This window comes from Pelophylax lessonae (genome assembly GCF_965119305.1).
Source record: "Pelophylax lessonae genome assembly, chromosome: 5".
Lineage (NCBI taxonomy): Eukaryota > Metazoa > Chordata > Amphibia > Anura > Ranidae > Pelophylax > Pelophylax lessonae.
This window is the reverse complement of record NC_138772.1, coordinates 272,538,730-272,558,182: the sequence shown is the minus strand read 5'-3', so window position 1 is coordinate 272,558,182 and position 19,453 is coordinate 272,538,730. Positions and strand designations below refer to the sequence as shown.

General features: G+C 43.1%; 1 protein-coding gene across 1 annotated transcript in view; it reads left to right on the top strand.

The window, feature by feature from the left end:
- PTPN3 (protein tyrosine phosphatase non-receptor type 3) overlaps window positions 1-19,453 on the top strand; it is a 346,819-nt gene that overhangs the window by 272,311 nt on the left and 55,055 nt on the right. Inside the window, exons 16-19 of the mRNA XM_082257741.1 lie at window positions 384-461; window positions 3,064-3,120; window positions 9,546-9,702; window positions 16,178-16,335. Coding sequence (XP_082113867.1) covers window positions 384-461; window positions 3,064-3,120; window positions 9,546-9,702; window positions 16,178-16,335 — 450 coding nt within the window. The remainder of the gene's footprint in view (window positions 1-383; window positions 462-3,063; window positions 3,121-9,545; window positions 9,703-16,177; window positions 16,336-19,453) is intronic.

Genomic DNA, 19,453 nt, shown 5'->3' with positions numbered 1-19,453 from the left:
AATTTTTCAGTCTTTTATTTGTTAACATAGTTTGAAATATCCAATAAATTTCATTCCACTTCATGATTGTGTCTCACTTGTTGTTGATTCTTCACAAAAAATTACAGTTTTATATCTTTATGTTTGAAGCCTGAAATGTGGCAAAAGGTCGCAAAGTTCAAGGGGGCCGAATACTTTCGCAAGGCACTGTGTATATATATATATATATATATATATATAATATGTAAAGTGGTTGGAGGGAAGCCTGTAGAATGGCAACAATGTTTTTATTACAAATTATGTGAGCAGACTGCAGTTCCTCTTTAATTGCCACCAAATACAGTTTATTTTTAATTTTATTGACAAAGCAATTAACTTGGATCTTTTTTTTTTTCAAATAATAGAATGAGTTTGCCAATGGCGATTTACTCTTGGTCCGTATCGCACCAGATGAGGAAGGCAAATTTGGATTTAACTTGAAGGTAATTTTAGTTGTAGAAATTTATCTCACTTTTCATTGCTTTTTTTATTCCTTTGGGAACACAATATGCCTTATATTACAGTATTTCACCCAAAGAAAGGTGTTGTTTGAAAAACAATATATACTACTCTGCTGTGTAATTGTCACACTGGACTCCCAAACCTGGAGATACATTGTGAATGCTTCTGGTTTTCAGGTTTTTTTCACAAGGGGAAATTAAGGATGTTAACATTTCAAAAACCACACATAATACGCAAGAAAATGCTATAGGTGCATTTTTGAGGCGATGAGTGCACATTTTTTTTTTTAAATTATACAAAATTGCAGTGCTGGAATTTTGTATATTATTATATTATATGATGAAGTGGTAGTGTTTTACACTTTTATTGCTAACAGCTATAACACTGTTCTTTTTTGAGTGATAACTGGTATTTTTATTTTTGCTATTTTTTTTAAATATTGCAATAAATTAACTGGAAGCAGCAGATTGCGGAAACCCTAGAGAACGCAGCATGCCCAAGGCGATGATGTTGCACTTGTGTATTCTGTTCTGTCCGCCTACCTTTGTTTCAATTACCTAATGTGTTGGCAGGCAGAAGGGCAGCTTTAAAACAAGGCTACAACAAATGCTTGTTTTAGACACCTCTTTAAGGGCCATGTGAACAAGGCCTTCATCTGCACGTCAGCTAGGCAAAGTGTTGCTTCCCCACAAGCTAACTGTGTTACAGGCAGCAGCATAGCCTTTTGCTTTATACAGTGTAATCTGTTTGTCACTACATACATAGGCTAGGTCTCCTTAAAGGTGATTTTCAATGCCTTATTCCATATCAGGCCCTTCCAGAGTGCCTCTCTTAGTGGTCCATGTTTTACCTGGACAGCAGAATTGCCTTTCTCATTAAACCAGTCTTTCTATCTTTGGTGGCTTTACTTCCTACTGGTGTCTTAGGATCAGACTTTCCACCTTCAACAGTGGAAAATTCACACTATGTATGCAAGTCTTTTGGACTTGGGAGGAGTGCTAGATCCTCTTTCTGTTCATAATCTCTGGAAACCAGAGGAATTGTTCCTACCAATCAACATATTAGAGACCCGTACGATCACTCTATGTTTCATTTGACCTCCCTTCTCAACAGTCATCCAATATAAGTCCTGTCAGACAGTGCAACCAACATGGAATACAAAAATAACCATCAAGGCACTAGAGGGCAGGCAACAGTGTGGGACATATCCTATATCTTCCGCTTAATAGAGCAAAACATTCCAGCTTAAGTTATAACTAAAGGCAAAACCTTTTTCTTTTAGTTTTGGATAGAGTGCAGAGGGATTAGACCCCTTGTTGGTTTTTATTGCTGTCTGTGCCCTTGTTAGGGAGATTCACCCTCTCTATTTGTCCTGTTTACCATTATCATTGAAAGTAAAAGAAATTCCCAAATTTTGGGTTGTCCCCAAAAAAGTAATAGAGGGGAAATCTTGCAATGGGGACAAAAGTTCTGATGACCTGGGGGTCCCCAAATAATTCCCCTAATTGGCAGGGATTACTGTTTGGCTATAGGACAGGAAGTGAAGGGAAATCTCCCCAATGGGACACAGATTGTGAAAAAAAATTCTGACGGGTTATAACCCTCCCTTGCTCTATCCAAAATGGAAAAATAAGTTTTGACTATAGTTTTTCTCTAGTTCTTAAGCTGGCTATAGATGAGTCTGTTTTGTTTCATTCAACCAGGTGGTTGAATGAAAAAACTGACCCGTTTCCCTCCACACACACACTCAAAATGGATGGGGGAATCCTCCCCGCTGTGTCTTTATATTCTGACAGCAGGGTGACTTCCCCGCTGTCAGAATACACAGATAGCCTGCAGCGCTGATCATATGGAAATTTTCCAACAGGATGGTTGAAGAGAACCATTAACCACAGTTGCCATCTATGGATTAAAATGTATCAGGTCCCTGCTGAACTGGCCAAATTTCAGTCCATGTATGGCCAGCTTCAGAGTGAATTTGCAACTGTATCTCTGCTTTTCACCCCTTTCACCTCCCTCTCACATAATTGCTTAGTCTGTTTTTTCTTTTCCTTTTCTCTTTTTTGTTTTTAATACCTTTTTTTTTTGTTGGCAGGATTTTGTTTCTTTAATACTCACCCAGCTGACGTAGCCCTTATCCTTCTGCAGCCCCCTGAGATATCACACTTGCCAGAAAGTTGCAGGGCCATAAGTGTCAATCTCATGTGAGATTTCGCACCTACATAGATGGAAGTTGCTATGCCATCTATGAGGTGTGAGATTCATGTTTTATTACAGCAGCAGAGAGCAGACAGGAGTAAGTAAACAGTGGAGATGGGGCTTGCCGAGCCAAGTAGTGAAGGAGGATCTGGCAGGAGAGCTGTGGCAGATAGGGCAACAAGGGAACTGCTGTAAAAAAAACAAAACAGGAAGTAAGTTGTGGTATCCCCCAATTAACTCTTATAGAAAAGGATTTCATGGTAAAAATGACAAAACAAAATCCCTTTAGTGGTGTAAAACAAATGACAAAACAGTATGGAGATAAGGAGTGAGTAATCATTTAATGTTGATTTTTCCCCACCTCTTTGTTTTAAACTTTTCCAGGGTGGTGTTGACCAGAAAATGCAGCTTGTGGTTTCCAGAATTACCCCAGGATCACCAGTAAGTGTATATACTTCTTTGTAGGGACTATGTGAACCTTCTTTAAAAGGCATAGATTTTACTACTGCATTTACAGTATTTTTTTGTGTACACTGTTACTATGAACAGAACATGATGGATACACCTGCATTGCTGTGCTCTGCTATTCATTTTGAAAGGTATTCCAACAAACATACACAGTAAAGCAAAACACATATTACATTGCACAGATGTGAATAGTGGTTGTGTGTTGTGGTGCTCTGCCTTGTCAAAAGGTTAACGTGCATTAATGCACCATCTTTGGTTTTTATTGGTATGCTAAATCATCACTACAGGTAAATCCTGAAAGCATGGGTATATCTCTATTTTATAACTTGCGTACAACTACCTAGGATAGGATATGCAAGACTGTTGACTTATTACAAAAGGAACTTAAAGTGATTGTAAGGTCTCCTCCTTTTCTCGGGTTCTTCATTGCTGCTCCTGGCTCCTCCCTCCTGTCGAGTGCCCCCACAGCAAGCAACTTGCTATAGAGACACCCGGGCCGAGCTGCAGCTTTGTTTGTCCATTCAGACATGAAGATGCGGTTTGGCCCCATCCCTACTCTCTCTTAATTGGCTAACTGACTTTGATTGACAGCCATGGCAGTGTCTCAGCCAATCAAGAGGAAGAGTCCCGGACGGCCAAGGGACTTGTGGATATCGCTGGATAGAGATCAGGCTCAGGTAAATATTAGGGAGTGCTGGGGAGGCTGCTACACTCAGAAGCATAGAATGATAAATGCTTCATAAAATGATTCTTTGTAGTAACTTCTAATGCTTCTTAAACTGGTAATTTTTGCCTCGTTTCCACTGAGTGGTACGGTACAGTTCGGTTCAGTACGGTACGGTTCAGAACGGTACACCTTGCGTTTCCACTGCCAATAGTACACTTTCATGATAGGCGTGGTGTAGCAGGAAAGCTGTGATCGACGATTCTCTGTCAACCAATCAAAGTTCTGCAGAGTGTAGCTCCACCCTGTTGGTACGGTACTAATGTGCTTGGTTCCCCAACTAAAGGGTCCCAAAAAAGTGGTACGGTTCGGAATTAGGGTACCATTCACAATGGAAACGGCAAAAATTGCGTACCTTACCGTACCGTACCGTACCGCTCAGTGGAAACGAGCCATTATTTACCTTTAAGCTGCATGCACATTGGGGCCTGGTCTCTGTTCGTCCAATTCCAGAATTTGTGTGCTTCAGGGGGGCACAATGGCGGCATTCAGCCCCACTACCTGCAGATATTCAAAGTCTATGACAGGCTGAAATATGCCACGGCTGGACACTGTACTGAGTCTGAACTGGAGCACAGGGATGTTGGAATATTTATGGATAGGGATTTGTCAATCTGTCTGGATTAATTTCACTGATGGTTAAGCTAATCCTGTTAGCAAATTCTGGCTATTGTTAGGTTTAATTAAGAGATCATTGCCAAAAAAGGAACATAACATTGAGACACTGTCATGGGGGACATGCACTAATGCGCCAATTGACGTAGCCCTACGTCGGTCGAGTGCTTGGTGCTGGGATGCAGCGGGGATGCTGATCCAGGGGGCCTGTGGCCGCGATTGCAGCCGGGCACCCACGATCGCTCCCCGCTGAGAGAGAAGGAAGGTCAGCTGTTGTAAACACAGCTGACAGTTCTTCTCTCTGAAATGATCACAGAGCGCCTGTGATCCTCCTATATAGGATCACAGGTCTCTATGGTCATTTCACAAGCCCATCCCCCATACAGTTAGTAAACAGTCCCCTAGGCTCACACTTAACCCTTTGATCACTCCTAGGTTAACCCCTTCCCTGCCAATCTCATTATTACAGTAACAATGCATATTTTTAGCACTGATTACTCTACAGTAGTAATGTCACTGGTCCCCCCAAAAAGTGTCAAAAATGTCCGATCTGTCCGCCGCAATGTCGCAGTTCCGCAAAAAGTCGCAGATCGCCGCAATTACTAGTAAAAAAAAAAAATAAATAAAAATGACGTAAATCTTCCCCTAGTTTGTCGACGCGTAACTTTTTCGCAAACCAATCAAAATACGCTTATTGCAATTTTTTTTTTTTACCAAAAATATGTAGCAGAATATAAATTGGCCTAAAAGGATGAAAAATTTAGATTTTTAATTTTTTTATTTTTTTTTGGGAATGTTATATAGCAGAATTTGAAAATTTTTGTTTTGTTTTTCCAGAATTGTTGCTCGTTTTTTGTTGATAGCGCAAAAAATAAAAATCCCACAGGTGATCAAATACCACCAAAAGAAAGCTCTATTTGTGGGAAAAACTATCCACTCGGTAACAAATAATGGATGCCCCTTGGATATTGCCAATATAGTAGATTACATTGGTCCAGTCAGTACCAACACGGAACCCAGGAAGGTATGCAGGGAAAAGGAAGAAGGCAGAAAGCTCTCCCCTTTGGCTGCTCCAAATACAGGGTGATACTCAGATGTAGATCCCAGGTCCGCTGTCCCTAACAGTGGTTGTTTTGGAAGTCTGCTACTCCCCCCCCCCCCCCCCCCAAAGGGGAGAGCTTTCTGCCTCCTTCCTTTTCTCTGCATACCTTCCTGGGTTCTATGCTCATACTGAGTGGACCACTGTGATCTACTATATTGACAATATCCAAGGGGCATCCATTATTTGGTACCGAGTGGATCGTTGTGGTGTTTTACATACTACTATACTGCAATTATCCAAGAGACATCTGGTAAGTGGGCTGGGCATGTGGTGTCAGTGGAGGAGTACACAAACCCATGACTGAATTAGTGGCCTTGAGATAAGGGAACCCACCATACTCGCATTGAGGATTTTTTTGACGCCTTCCTTGACACCAGCCGGCGCCAGCCAACGCTTACTGACTCTGAGAACACTCTGTATAACAGAAGAAGTGTTGAATCCCCGACTTACAGTATAGTCCAGTAGATCCAAGACTGAGAACGGCAGAACTCCTGACATTGATGCACTGTGAAAGTTACTGAATACTTTGACACAGCTTGAGGAAGTATATTGTAGAACTCTGTATAGCTGTCACGGTAACTGGCACGCTCTGTACAATTAAGGGCCCGGACTGCAAGTGCCCCCTTTACTCCTTGTACTCTTCAGGGTCTACTGACTATGTACCCCCTTTGCAACTTCAGGGTCCTCAACCTTGGTACCCCCTTTTACAGCTAGCTGACTCTGGATCCCAGAACCTCAACCGGAGTGGTCCCCTCTGACTCTAGGCAGACCCCCAGGGGCAATCCTCATTACTCACGACCTGTGTAGGCTTTCCTGGGACTGTACCCCTCTCTCTCTCTCCGCAGGCTCTCAGCACACCGGATCCCCCTCAGCTCAACTCAGCACTCTCTGGACACTCAGGCAACACCCTGAGAAATCCACCTTCCTCAGACAGGAGGAGAGACAGCCGCACTCTCCTTCCTGGGACTCTGCTCCCGCCAAAGATATTGTGTCATGCGCCACCCCCAAACTTATTCTCACTCCCAGAATCCTTTGCAGCACAATCTGCTTTCTGGAGTAGTTACTAGCCTGGATGTGTCCCCTGATTGGGTTTCCTCCACTGCCCTATGAGAAGCCTCTCACAGGAGTCAGTGGGAAAACTCCCCCTTCAGCTGGCACACCTGAAAACCATGACACCCTGACTAATAAATCACAGCCCTGCTGTTAGGCAGACAAGGCCCACTATACCTTTACCTTGCACCTACCTGTAGGGTGCTACACACATATTTACACCTGTACGCAATTGCATTGGTGTCTTTTATACCACTTCTTTTACCTAAAGCTCAGTTGAACCCTCTTAACCACTTGCCTTCTGTGCACTTAAACACCCTTCCCATCCAGGCCAATTTTCAGCTTTCAGCGCTGTCACACTTTGAATGACAATTGCGCGGTCATGCTACACTGTACCCATTTGAAATTTTTATAATTTTTTTCACACAAATAGAGCTTTCTTTTGGTGGTATTTAATCATCTCTGGGTTTTTTATTTTTTACAAAAAAAAGAATAAAGACAAAAAATTTTGAAAAAAAAAAAAGTTTTTCTTATTTTCTGCGAGTAAATTTTGAAAATAAATTTTTCTCCTTCACTGATGTGCGCTGATGAGGCGGCACTGATGGGCACTGATAGGCTGCACTGATGGGCACTGATGAGGTGGCACTTATGGGCACTGATGAGGTGGCACTTATGGGCACTGATGAGGAGGTACTGAGAGGCGGCACTGATGAGCACTGATAGGCGGCACTGAGAGGCGGCACTGATGAGCACTGATAGGCCCCTCCTGGGCACTGATAGGCGGCACTGCTGGGCACTGAGAGGCGGCACTGCTGGGCACTGAGAGGCGGCACTGCGAGGTGGCACTGCTGGGCACTGACAGGTGGCACAGCTGGGCACTGAGAGGCGGCACTGATGGGCACTGAGAGGCGGCACTGATGGGCACTGGCGGATGGCACTGGACACTGACGGGTGGCACTGATGAACGGCACTGATAGGGAGCACCATCAGTGCCCACACTCAGTGCCCATAGTGCTGCCAGTCAGTGCTCATCAGTGCCTAGATGAGCAGGCACTGATGGGCACTGACTAGCAGCACTATGGGCACTGATTGTGGGCATTGATGGGGGGCACTGATGGCGGGCACTGTGGGCACTGATGGGGGGGCACTGTGTGTGTGTTTTTACCTTGCAGTAATCAGGGCACTGGTGATCGGTGCCCTGATTACATTGCTGTGTGTCCCCGGCGCTGTGAGGCTCCCCCTCCTTCCTCACACTGCAGGCTCTGTGTGAGGAAGGAGCGCCGGCGATGAGAGATGATCTCATATGTTTACATATGAGATCATCGCTCATTGGACGGCCAGATCACGTGGTGAATGGCCGCTGTGATTGGCCATTCACCACGATCTGTGATCGGCCGTGTCCAAGGGACACGGCCGACACAGATTTTCCCCGCAGCGCGCTCGCGGGAGGGCGCTGGGGGCGTGTCACTGGGAGGCCGTTTAAAAACGGCCTCCCGAAAATTCGAGTCCGCGCTGCAGCCGTATATAGGCTGTAGCGCGGACGGGGGGAGGTTAAGTTACAAAAATGTTCTCAGTGTACGAAAAAAACAGAACATATTGGAGTCAGGCCATGGTTCTAAAACAAACAAGCAAATGTACTGTCGGTGCAGCACCTATTCCCTGCGCTCTGAGTGGTGCAATCCTCTACCATCTTCTCTTTTTGGAGGTCCCATTTGGAGGTTGCTTGCTTTCTTTGCTCGGACTTTGTCGTTTTTTGGATTGTCGCCCCTACCTTCGGGTTTGTTAGCGATATTAGTAGTAACAACAATGGTTATCTGAATAGTCGCATTCACCACTATATTCTAATTAAGTGCAACCCTATCTCAGCCGATACCGGTGTTTCTCTGTGTGTATGTGTGCGTATATATATGTACATATATGTATATGCGTATGTATATACATATAATAATCTTTTATACATAGGTGTTAACTATTTGTGTACTACAACAGGTTTTTATAAGCCAAACCACTCAGCTCCTACCAGAGTTTTATATATTTATTTATGACTGTGCCCTCCCTAGTCTCTGGGGGTATGACTCTATCCTTGATAGACGATAGCTTGTGGGTGGGTACCTCATGCACACGCCCTGGAGTGGGAGGGACTCCACCTAATTGTACTGAATCCACTGAGTCTTTGTTCATTGTTTATATATAAAGCATGTGTTTAGACATGCTCTTCAGGCTCTGAAGAAGAGGCGCTGCCTCGAAATGCGTAAGCCTGCACAGCTTCAGGGGACGATCCAATCCCGATCTTGTTGCTGAGGATTTTATATCTATTTGATGTGCTTTTTATCAAGAAACTCGTTTGTGAGTATTTTTAATCTGTTATTTTAATAAACCTGTCTTAGAGATAATGCACTAGGCCGGTGCGCCCTTGTGTTTGTTGTCGTTTTACATGGTTCTAAAACACAAGCCTTCCTATGGTCAGACATGCTTCAGTGAATACTACCCTAATCAACCTTCCCCTCACTCCATGAACAGAGCTGATAACTTGCGCAGCGTTCGAGTGGGGAGGAGGGGCATATCGGAGAGTAGGACTGCTTGTGTGTAAAAGTAGCAGACCGACTCTCCTAGTGCTGCCGATATCGAGTTTTTTAATCCTTCCTGCTGCACTTAGATTAAAACATTTAAAACCAGGCATATTTGTTACTCTATATGCAGCCTGACTGCATAACAGTAATTAGGAGGGTTGAGTTAAGCATTATTAACCTAGTGGGAAAAGCTTTGATGTGCAGTAACCTATAGTAATTACATCAAGTTGATTACCTACCACTGCTGAAAGTTTCATATTAATTGTTATGGGTTACATAGTAGTATTTCTTGGCACACTTACAATATAGAATTATGTTTTTCATGTTATTTTATCAGGCAGACAAGTGCGCTCCCAAGCTTATTGAAGGAGATCAGATTGTTCTGATCAATGGTCGTGACATCTCAGAGCATACACACGATCAGGTGGTTATGTTTATTAAAGCCAGCCGAGAATCCCACACAAGAGAACTTGCGCTGTTAATTCGCCGAAAAGGTAAGTTCTCTGGTACTTTTGGAACATTACATTAAAGGCTAGCTAGAAATGTGTTTTTTTTTTTTTTTTTTGTTTTTTTTTCTACAGGAATCTGCAAAGTATTGTTCCCATGATCAGTGGATCATCTGTGCAATGTCATGCAGACATTTCCTCCAACTTTCTTGGCCATACTACTGTATTCACTTTTTGTTTGAAAGCTTGAGGACGTATCACTGGACTATGAGGGCTTTCATCAGCACACTCGCAGTCCATTGAGAACTACAAGCTGTTTGCCACGGTGGCAGACAGGACCTGTCGTTTGTTTATTCAAAGATCTTGGTGAATGAATAATGTGGTTGTGCAGACCTAGCCCCACACAGCCGTGCCAGCTATAAAGTGTGACAGCGACTACAGGGGAGAAGAACTCCCACCTGCTGTCACAGGGAAGGAGGGATTAGGAGGGGGAGTTGCTAGCGATGTTACACCCTAAATATAGGTGTAACACATTCAGGAGGTGAACTTCTCTTTTAATGTCCATTGGAATGTTTCTGTTATCATTTTAATCTGCACTGCATTAGACTAGTATAAGTCTTGCAGTAAATAGCTTTTAATTTTTTCAAAATACTTTTTTATAGCGCAGTGTGTCACCAAAGTAACAAACAAAAAACTTTGAAAAAAAAAATGTAATCTATGTTGTATTATTATTAGAGTACACGTGATGATTTTAGCTCCGCAAAATCTGAAAGTATCTTTAACCACTTTACCACCGGAGGATTTTGCTGTCTTACGTCCAGGCCACTTTTTGCGATTCGGCACTGTGCGACTTTAACTGACAATTGCGCGGTCATGCAACACCGTACCCAAAAGAAATTTACGTCCTTTTTTTTCCCACAAACAGAGCTTTCTTTTGGTGGTATTTGATCACCTCTGCGCTTTTCATTTTTTGCGATATTAATAAAAAAATGCGACAATGTTAAAATAATAACAATATTTTTCTACTTTGACAGTTAAAAAATATCCAATATACTCAATTTATGTCAATATATTCAATTTTTGTCATAAATTTAGGCCAAAATGTATTTAGCTACATGTCTTTGACCAAAAAATTCTCAATGAGCGTATTTTTTACCGCTTTAAGACCGGAAGATTTTACCCCCTTCCTGACCAGGCCATATCTTGCGATTCGGCACTGTGTTACTTTAACGGAGAATTTCGCGGTCGTGCGATGCTGTACCCAAATTATATGTATGTCATTTTTTTCCCCACAAATAGAGCTTTATTTTGGTGGTGTTTGATCACCTGTGCGATTTTTACTTTTCGCGCTATATACAAAAAAGGAGCGACAATTTTGAAAAAATAACAACATTTTTTACATTTTTTTATATGAAATTCCCCCCCAAAAAAATGTAAAAATCAAAATTTTTTAACTTTTTTTGCCAATTTGTTTTCTGCTACATATTCTTGGTAAAAAAAATCACAATAAGCGTATTTTGATTGGTTTGCGCAAAAGTTATCGCAACTACTAACTACGGGAAATTTATGTCATTTTTATTGTTTTTTTTTTTAACTAGTAATGGCGGCGATCTGCGATTTTTTTTTTTTGCGGGACTGCTACATTGCGGCGGACAGATCGGACCCTTGACTGAAATTTTTGACACTTTTGGGGCTATAAAATGCACTGTTACTGTAAAAATGACACTGGCAGGGAAGGGGTTAATTTTTATTGGTGATCAAGGGGTTAATGTATGCCTGGTGCTTACTGACGTGTGTGGGGGGAGGGGACTATGTGACACAGGGACAGATCACAGGTTCAGCTATGCTGAATCCTGCAATCTGACCCTGCCTGTCACTTAGGAGATCCGCCCACTTTGTTTACACAAGCGGGCGGATCTCCACACTCGATCCCCGACGATCGGGGAAGAGCGGCGGTGATCACCGCCGCTCCTCCCCTGGCCTGACTCCCGCTGTGACTGAAAACAGCAGGAGCGAGCCTCCGGCGGCGCCGCCCACAAGGGGAGAAGTCCAGCGACGTAGGTCTACGTCGCTGGATGATAACGAGCCACATTGCCGCAGTAGCAGCAATGTGAGCGGTCGTAAAGTGGTTAAATCTGTTCAAAAATAAAACCCTTGCACATTGCTTTAATCTGTCTGGCCTGGGGTACTAAGAGTCCCAAAACCAGGTTGCTCTTTCGATGCTCACGGGAATACTTCCCTGTTTAATTAGTGGCTGTCCTGCTCCCTCTTATGTCTTTCTACAGGATAGTAAGACCACCAATTATAGGGGGGTGGGGGGCATAGGCATTGGAAAAGTGTGAGAGTGGGGCAGGCGAGCCCTGGACATTGTTGGCTGTATGTGCATATGAGAACACCCTAATTATTCTGGACTCCTAGGGAGGACAGCTGAAGGCATGTTCAGGCATTAATAGAATAAACATTCTGTTGGCTGTATTCCTGTAAACTAGGTTTAAACAGCTACGGTGGTTACCTAGTACGCTGCCTATCTATGGTTCGTTCCACATACTTCTGGCAGAATTTGTAAGATGTGGACCATTTTTTTTTTTAATGAAAACATAAGTGATCAGACCAAGCAGATTTATTTTTAATGTAATTAACAGAAATGACTATAAATCACTAAATATCACAATAAACAAGCTATAGCAATAGAAGAAAATAATAAAACAGTTCTATTCAAAAGTTTGCATACCCTTAGTTCTATGGCATCAATGACTGCAGTCTGTTGTGATAGTTGTGAATGAGGCTCTTTATTTTCTTATGTGATAAAGCTGCTTATTTGCATATATATTTTTTGACTAAAAGTTTCCAGATCCTATACATTTTTGGTTGTCTAGAAAAAAAATGCATATTTGAGCTCTCCTCAAAGCTGCTCAATTATAATGGGGTCGGTCATTTGTGATGGCCACTCCAGAACCTTCACTTTTTCTGCGGCAACCATCAAAGGGTTGACTTGACCGTATGTTTCAGAATAACATCATGTTGGTAGGTCCAAGTGTGCCAAATGCTAAAGAAGAAAGACAGAGTGAAGACGTGACCATCTAAGTGTAGATTTATTTAAATCTAGGGTTAAAATATTTTTTGCACTCACAAAAAAGTAAGCTCATCATCCCAGCCAAGGACTTCATGATGGATCTCCTCTGGATGGATCCCAAGAGCGTATACAGAGTTTGCAAGGGAAAAGAGCAGGCATCACAGAGTGATGGCATAAATCGGCTAGTAATAAAAATAAAAATGATTTTTATTTTTTTTAATGAGCTCTGTATAGGCTACTGTGATCCATCCAGGGGAGATCCATCATAAATCCCTTAGTTGGAATGATGTACCTTTTTTGAGCCACATGTTAGTTCATATGGTATTTTAAAAAACTAAAAATCTACACTTAAATGGTCGCGCCCTCTGTCTTTCTTTGATGCTTCAGTATTAGAGTCCAGAGGATCTACCTAAACTCTGTTTGGAGAGGAGCTGCAGTTATCCCATGAGTAACCGTTCATTTATATTGAACTTTTTAAGGGCAATAATATAGCACATCCTCAATTTTTGTGCCATAGAAAATTGTTGTTTATCCCCAAGTGTGCCCTATGCACAGCTTCTGGGATGAAGAATGCAGATTTCCCTCTGATATTTTCTAATAATATGCTGCATTCATCTTGTCATCAATTTTGGCAGAATTTATTGTGCCACTATAGCTCACAACTGTAGCCTGGCTGCACGCCCTCAAAATGGGGGGGGGGGTGGCTCTGTGCCCCCCCCCCCCACCCCAAAGCACCTTGTCTTCATGTTGATGGGGACAAGGGCCTCTTCCCGACAACCCTGGGCGGTGGTTGTGGGGGTCTGCGGGCAGGGAGCTTATCGGAATCTGGAAGCACCCTTAAACAAGGGGGCCCCCAGATCCCAGCCCCCCCATGTGAATGAGTATGGGGTACATTGTACCCCTACCCATTCACCCCAAAAAATCCAGTGTAGTGTAACTAAAAACAAGAGATAGTTTTGATAGGTCTTCCTCTGGTTTTCATCCTCCGATGTTCTTTCGCCGCTGCTGTCTTCTCCGCTGCCAACCCAGTCCTCCTCCGACACGGTTTCCTGTCGTTGTGCCAGCTCACGTCTCTGCTGGTTCTTATATAGTCATGGGGCCTGCCCATCCGGTGACATCACCATGAGACCCCACCCATTATAATGTCACGTGCCGTCACAAGGGGAGAAGACAGCAGCAGCGGACAAGGCCGGAACAAGACTTTTAATGAAGGATTTGTCAAAAACATCTCTTGTTTTTTTTACACTACACTGACTTTTTGGGGGTAAACAGTTAGGGGTACAATGTACCCCATACTCATTCACATGGGGGCAGGATCTGGGGGCTCCCTTGTTGACGGGGGCTTCCAGATTCCGATAAGCCCCCTGCCTGCAGACCCCCATAACCCCCGCCCAGGGTTGTCGTGAAGAGGCCCTTGTCCCCATCAAAATGGGGACAAATTGCTTTGGGGTGCGGGGCACAGAACCCCCCACTGCCCCAAATCACCCCAAAGCACCCCCCCCCCCATGTTGAGGGTGTGTGGCCTGGTATGGTCTAGGGGCACTAATTTTATTAAACCTACTGTTTCCCCCTCTCTGACCTGCCAGGCTGCATGCTCTGATAAGGGTCTAGTATGGATTTTGTGGAGGACCACACGCCGTTTTTTTTTTTTGCGTGGGGGTTTCCCTTACAATCCATATAGTCTTGGGGGAGGGGGGCCCTATGGCCATTTATTTTTTTCATCTTGGCGTGGGATTCCCCTTTTAAAATGCATACCAGATTCAAAGGGCCTGGATCTGGGGAGTACCCCACGCTGTTTTTTTTTTTTTTTTCATTTTGGTGTGGGGTTCGCCTTCAGAGATCCTCAGAGCACAAGTCGCACGATCATGATCTGGCTTGGATGCGACTTATATTCAAATCAATACTTATATTCAAATCAATGGGCTGAAAGTCAGATCAGTTAAGACGGCTCTCCTAGGGAACCACTGATTTTGAATAGAGGCAGAGAAACGCAGCTAAACACGCAATAACGCCAATGGAAAACGCTACTAAAAGCACAATTTTACAACTACTTTTTCCTGGTCTTGGTAGTGGCTTTGCAGCTAATTTTTCCGAACGCCCTGTGTGCATGGGGACTAAGTTGTGCAGGCCATGCATCAGGAGCTTCCTGATTACTAGGACCACCGGGATATCTAAAATCCCCAATTTTCAACAGTTTACTGTGGATGGGGTTGATGCTGAGAGATTGAGCATTTACCACGTCTGCTACATGTAGTGTCATGCCCCACTTTCTACCATTTAGCATTGAGGAAGCACCTTTTTTGGTGCTGCTCCCTACTGCAAGTGACACGTGGATCTATCCTCAGTCGCTGGTGCCCACCTGCAATTTCCTGATCACCTCTAGCCACCTAAACCTCTTCTGCTACTAACAGCTGCTTCATCAGTGTTCAAGGTCTGCCTTATACTCTGAGCTACATTATCCTTACTTTCCAGTGCAATATGTCAGATTCTAGACACACAGGGAACAGTCCCACTGTTCTAGATGCCTCCATTCACTAATACTTCTGGTTCCGCTCACAATGCACACACCTCACAAAGACAATTTGAAATGTTGCCCTCTGCTTAAGTCTATGTCATCCTTGGAGTCTTTCTTAGCTGTGTCATGCCCCTGGCTACCATTTCCCAGATTTGCAAGACCTGGTCATCTAGTTATCTCATTCTTCAAGTTTCAACAGGTGGATGTTCAGAACTCTTCTAATTCAGCCCAAGGTATAAGGTTCTTTCAGGCAGCTTCTTGAGCTGCAGATAGTCTCTTGGTATATCGTTTTTTTGTTGATCTGTTAGTGTTTTGTTTCTGTTGCCCAACTCTCAGTTTGACTGCTTTTGGATGTCCCAACATTCTCTGATTTCCTGTGTCTCCTAATGAACAAGAAAGAAAATGGGACTTTTGTGCATGTCCATTAAGCAGGTCCACACCCCTTTCTGTTTTTGATCATGCTTTTTGACTAAATTAAAGCATGTTAGGAGTAAGCAGGGTTATACCGGGCTTGTCACAATTTTTTGTTTTCCAGTGTCCTGATTTTTCTGTAGGCAGCAGCCTCTGAATTCTTGTGTCCCTCAATCAAGTCCAAGAAATACATTTTTTGGTAAATACAGAAGTCCCTTTTTACCCAAAATCTCGAAAAAAGTATATTGAAATGTATTTTCCTGGTTTACTTATAAATGAAAGAAGACAAAAAGCTTCTGTTCTGGAGCTGCTGGCTACAGAAGGAATGTATACAATATTGACCAACTCTGTTTTTCAGGACCTCTCTCTAATACAAAGCTCCACTTACTTTCTGCACATCACTTCCCTGACGTTCCCGATACTGGGCCTATGCACACTTCCTGGGTTTTGTTTAATATATGTATGGGGTGCAGTAGTCTGTATTTTTTACAAGCAAAACTTTTATCCAATTTTTCTTTCTGTAGTTGTCAGGCCTTTCGGTGAAATGAAATCAGAAGATGAGACAGACTCGCAGTTTCTTCCACCAATAATACTTCCTTCTGAATACTGTGACACACTGCAGGGGTCAATGGAGCAGCTTGCTAAAGGCCTGGAAACTGGAGTTGTACTCATTCAGTTTGAGGTAATTTTTAAAAAATATGAGCATTAGGTATTTTTACTTAGTATGTCTCAAATGTTACTTTACAAGGTATAGCTTTACTCTTGTTTTATTTACTCAAGCGTTAACTTGTTCCTGCCCAGCGTTCCTTTAACATGGTTTGTGTGCCTGAAGCATGGGAAGAATCGGCCAATCATGTGACCACTGAGATTGGCTATAATATTGGTCACATGATCAGGTCAATCATATTGGTCACATGATCAGGCCACGATCAATAGTATGTACTGAGAGCTGCCTTTGATGGCTTGGTCACTGCGCTGGGATCATGCAATAAGTGCACTCTCAGCGCAGAAAACTCTGTTGCGAATAGACAGATATGTGCGGCTTGTGGGATTTAAAGCCCACCTTCCTTGCTGTAACGCATATTTGATATGCGGGTGGCAAGAGATTTTAAAAAAATGTGTTATGTTTATAGAAATGTGATGATGCAGGGTGAGACCGCTTATATACTTTTAGACAGAGAAATCATTAAGCTGATGTCAGCAATAAAACTATACTGTACATGTGCTGCCTGAAAGGATATTACTATGCCTAACGGGCCAAAAATGTACTGATGTAATTGGGCAGACTGATTTTCTGTTGGCAATTCCTGTATAGTTGATCCAGGGAATATCCGATTGCCTCTCTGGGAATCAGGAAGGAATGTTTCCCCTGCTGGAGAAAATTGGATCATGTTTTGCTGTTTTTTTTTTTCCTTCCTCTGGATCAACTGAGGGTATAGGATTGTGTATATGGGATTGTATGATTTGTTTTTTCCCCCTTTTTATTGGTTGAACTAGATGGACTTTTTTCAACCAGACTAACTATGTAATAGTGTGTATAATGCCGCCCCACCACACACACTTAGAGTACTTAGTCAACACTTTTAAAACAATCACTTTGATGCAGTTGGTGTGTGCCCTATAATGCCCTATATTTGGAATAGTTAATAGTCTGTTTAGTCAGACTGTTACTGTTCTGGAAAATGCTGTCTAGGGAACATGCAGAAGTATAAGTTAAAAAAAAAATCTGTCCTGATCGCTATTGTTTCCTCTGATAAGCCAATGCTGGCTGCATCTTCTCTCCGTTTTGCCTCTTTTTTTCCCACACAGGATGGACATATATGCATACTCTATCTCTGGAGGCTATGGTGTTTCACTATCACTTGGCACAATTTTTTATAGTCTGTGAAATCTTTAACAAAGTATATGAGGGTGTTAAGTACTGGATTGTGTATTTGCTGTTTTCTCTTCATGCTTTTCAAGAGCCTTTTATTTTACGGTAATATTTTATCATTCCTTTTATAAAAATTATTTATTTTCTTAAAGCGGTTGTAAAGTCTCTTTTTTTAAAATAAAAAACATGTTATACTTACCTGCTCTGTGTAGTGGTTATGCACAGGGCAGCCCAGATCCTCCTCTTCTCTGGTCCCTCTTTGGCTCTTATGGCCCCTCCCTCCAGTTGAGTGCCCCCACAGCAAGCTGCTTGCTATGAGGGCACCCGAGCCGAAGCTCCATGTTTCTGTTCAGACATGGGGCCATGGCCCACCCCCCAACCCCTTTCTCTCCTCATTGACTCACTGAATTTGATTAACAGCAGTGGGAGCCAGTGGCACCGTGCTGCCGTTTTAGCTAATTAGGAGGGAGAGTATTGGGCAGCCGAGACACTCCTGCAACATTGCTGGATCGAGATGGGCTCAGGTAATTAATAAGGGGGCTGAGAGGGGCTGCAGCACACAGAAGGTTTTTTATCTTAATGCATTAAGATAAAAACCCTCTGACTTTACAACCACTTTAAACTCAGTAAAAAACTAAAAAAAACACCGTAGTCTTACCTGTTAACCACTTAAGCCCCGGAAGATTTTACCCCCATTCCGACCAGGGGGTATTTTGCGATTCGGCACTGCGTGACTTTAACGGACAATTGCGCGGTCGTGCGACGCTGTACCTAAACAAATTTGACATCCTTTTTTTCCCACAAACAGAGCTTTCTTTTGGTGGTATTTGATCACCTGTGCGATTTTTTGATCACGCGCTATAAACAAAAAAAGAGCGTCAATTTTGCAAAAATAGCAATATTTTTCACATTTTTTTATATGAAATTCCCCCCAAAAAAAATGTAAAAATCTAAATTTTTAAAAATTTTCGGCCAATTTGTTTTATGCTACCTATGTTTGGTAAAAAAAAATCGCAAACAGCGTATTTTGATTGGTTTGCGCAAAAGTTATCGCGTTTACTAACAAAGGGAAAGATTTTTGTCATTTTTGTTGTTTTTTTTTAACGCATAATGGCGGCGATCTGCGATTTTTTTTTGCGGTACTGCGACATTGCGGCGGACAGATCGGACCCTTGACTGACATTTTTGACACTTTTGGGGTTACCAGTGACATTTCTACAGTAATCAGTGCTATACATATGCACTGTTACTGTAAAAATACACTGGTAGTGAAGGGGTTAACTTTATTTGGAAGGGAGGGGCTGTGTGTGTCCCTAGGGGCGTGGTTTCTACTGTGATTGGCTGTGGCTCTAGCTGTAAGGACACTGATCAACGGATCTACACACTAGATCCGAGTGATCAGTGTCTTTGCAGTGAGGAGAATGACAGGCAGTTTGTTTACACAAGCTGCCTGACATTCTCCCTCTCCCCCGCCGATCGCCGAGTGGCCGGCGGACATCGGGTCCGCTGGTCACACGCGCGGGGGGGTCCGTGACCACGCGGGAGCGGGAGCGCGCCTCCGGGGGCGCGCGCTCGCTCCCTAGACCCTCACAAGCAAGCAACGTAGCCCTACGTTAGTTTGCCTGTGAGGGGCTGACCGCCGACGTAGATAGTCGTGCGGCGGTCGGCAAGTGGTTAAAGTAAAATGTGTATGCTCACTCATTTAATCCTTTTTTGACTGCACAGATAAGGCCACCAAAATTTAAAGTGGTTGTAAACTCTAAACATTTTTAACATTTCGTAACTAACGGCAAGAGGGATTAGAACAACTGGCAGCTTTTATTACGGTCTGTGTCCCAATTAGGGAGATGGACCCTCTCTATTTCTCCTGTTTACCGTTATCGTCAAAAGTGAAAGTAAAGAAAAGTAATGGAGGGGAAATCTTCCA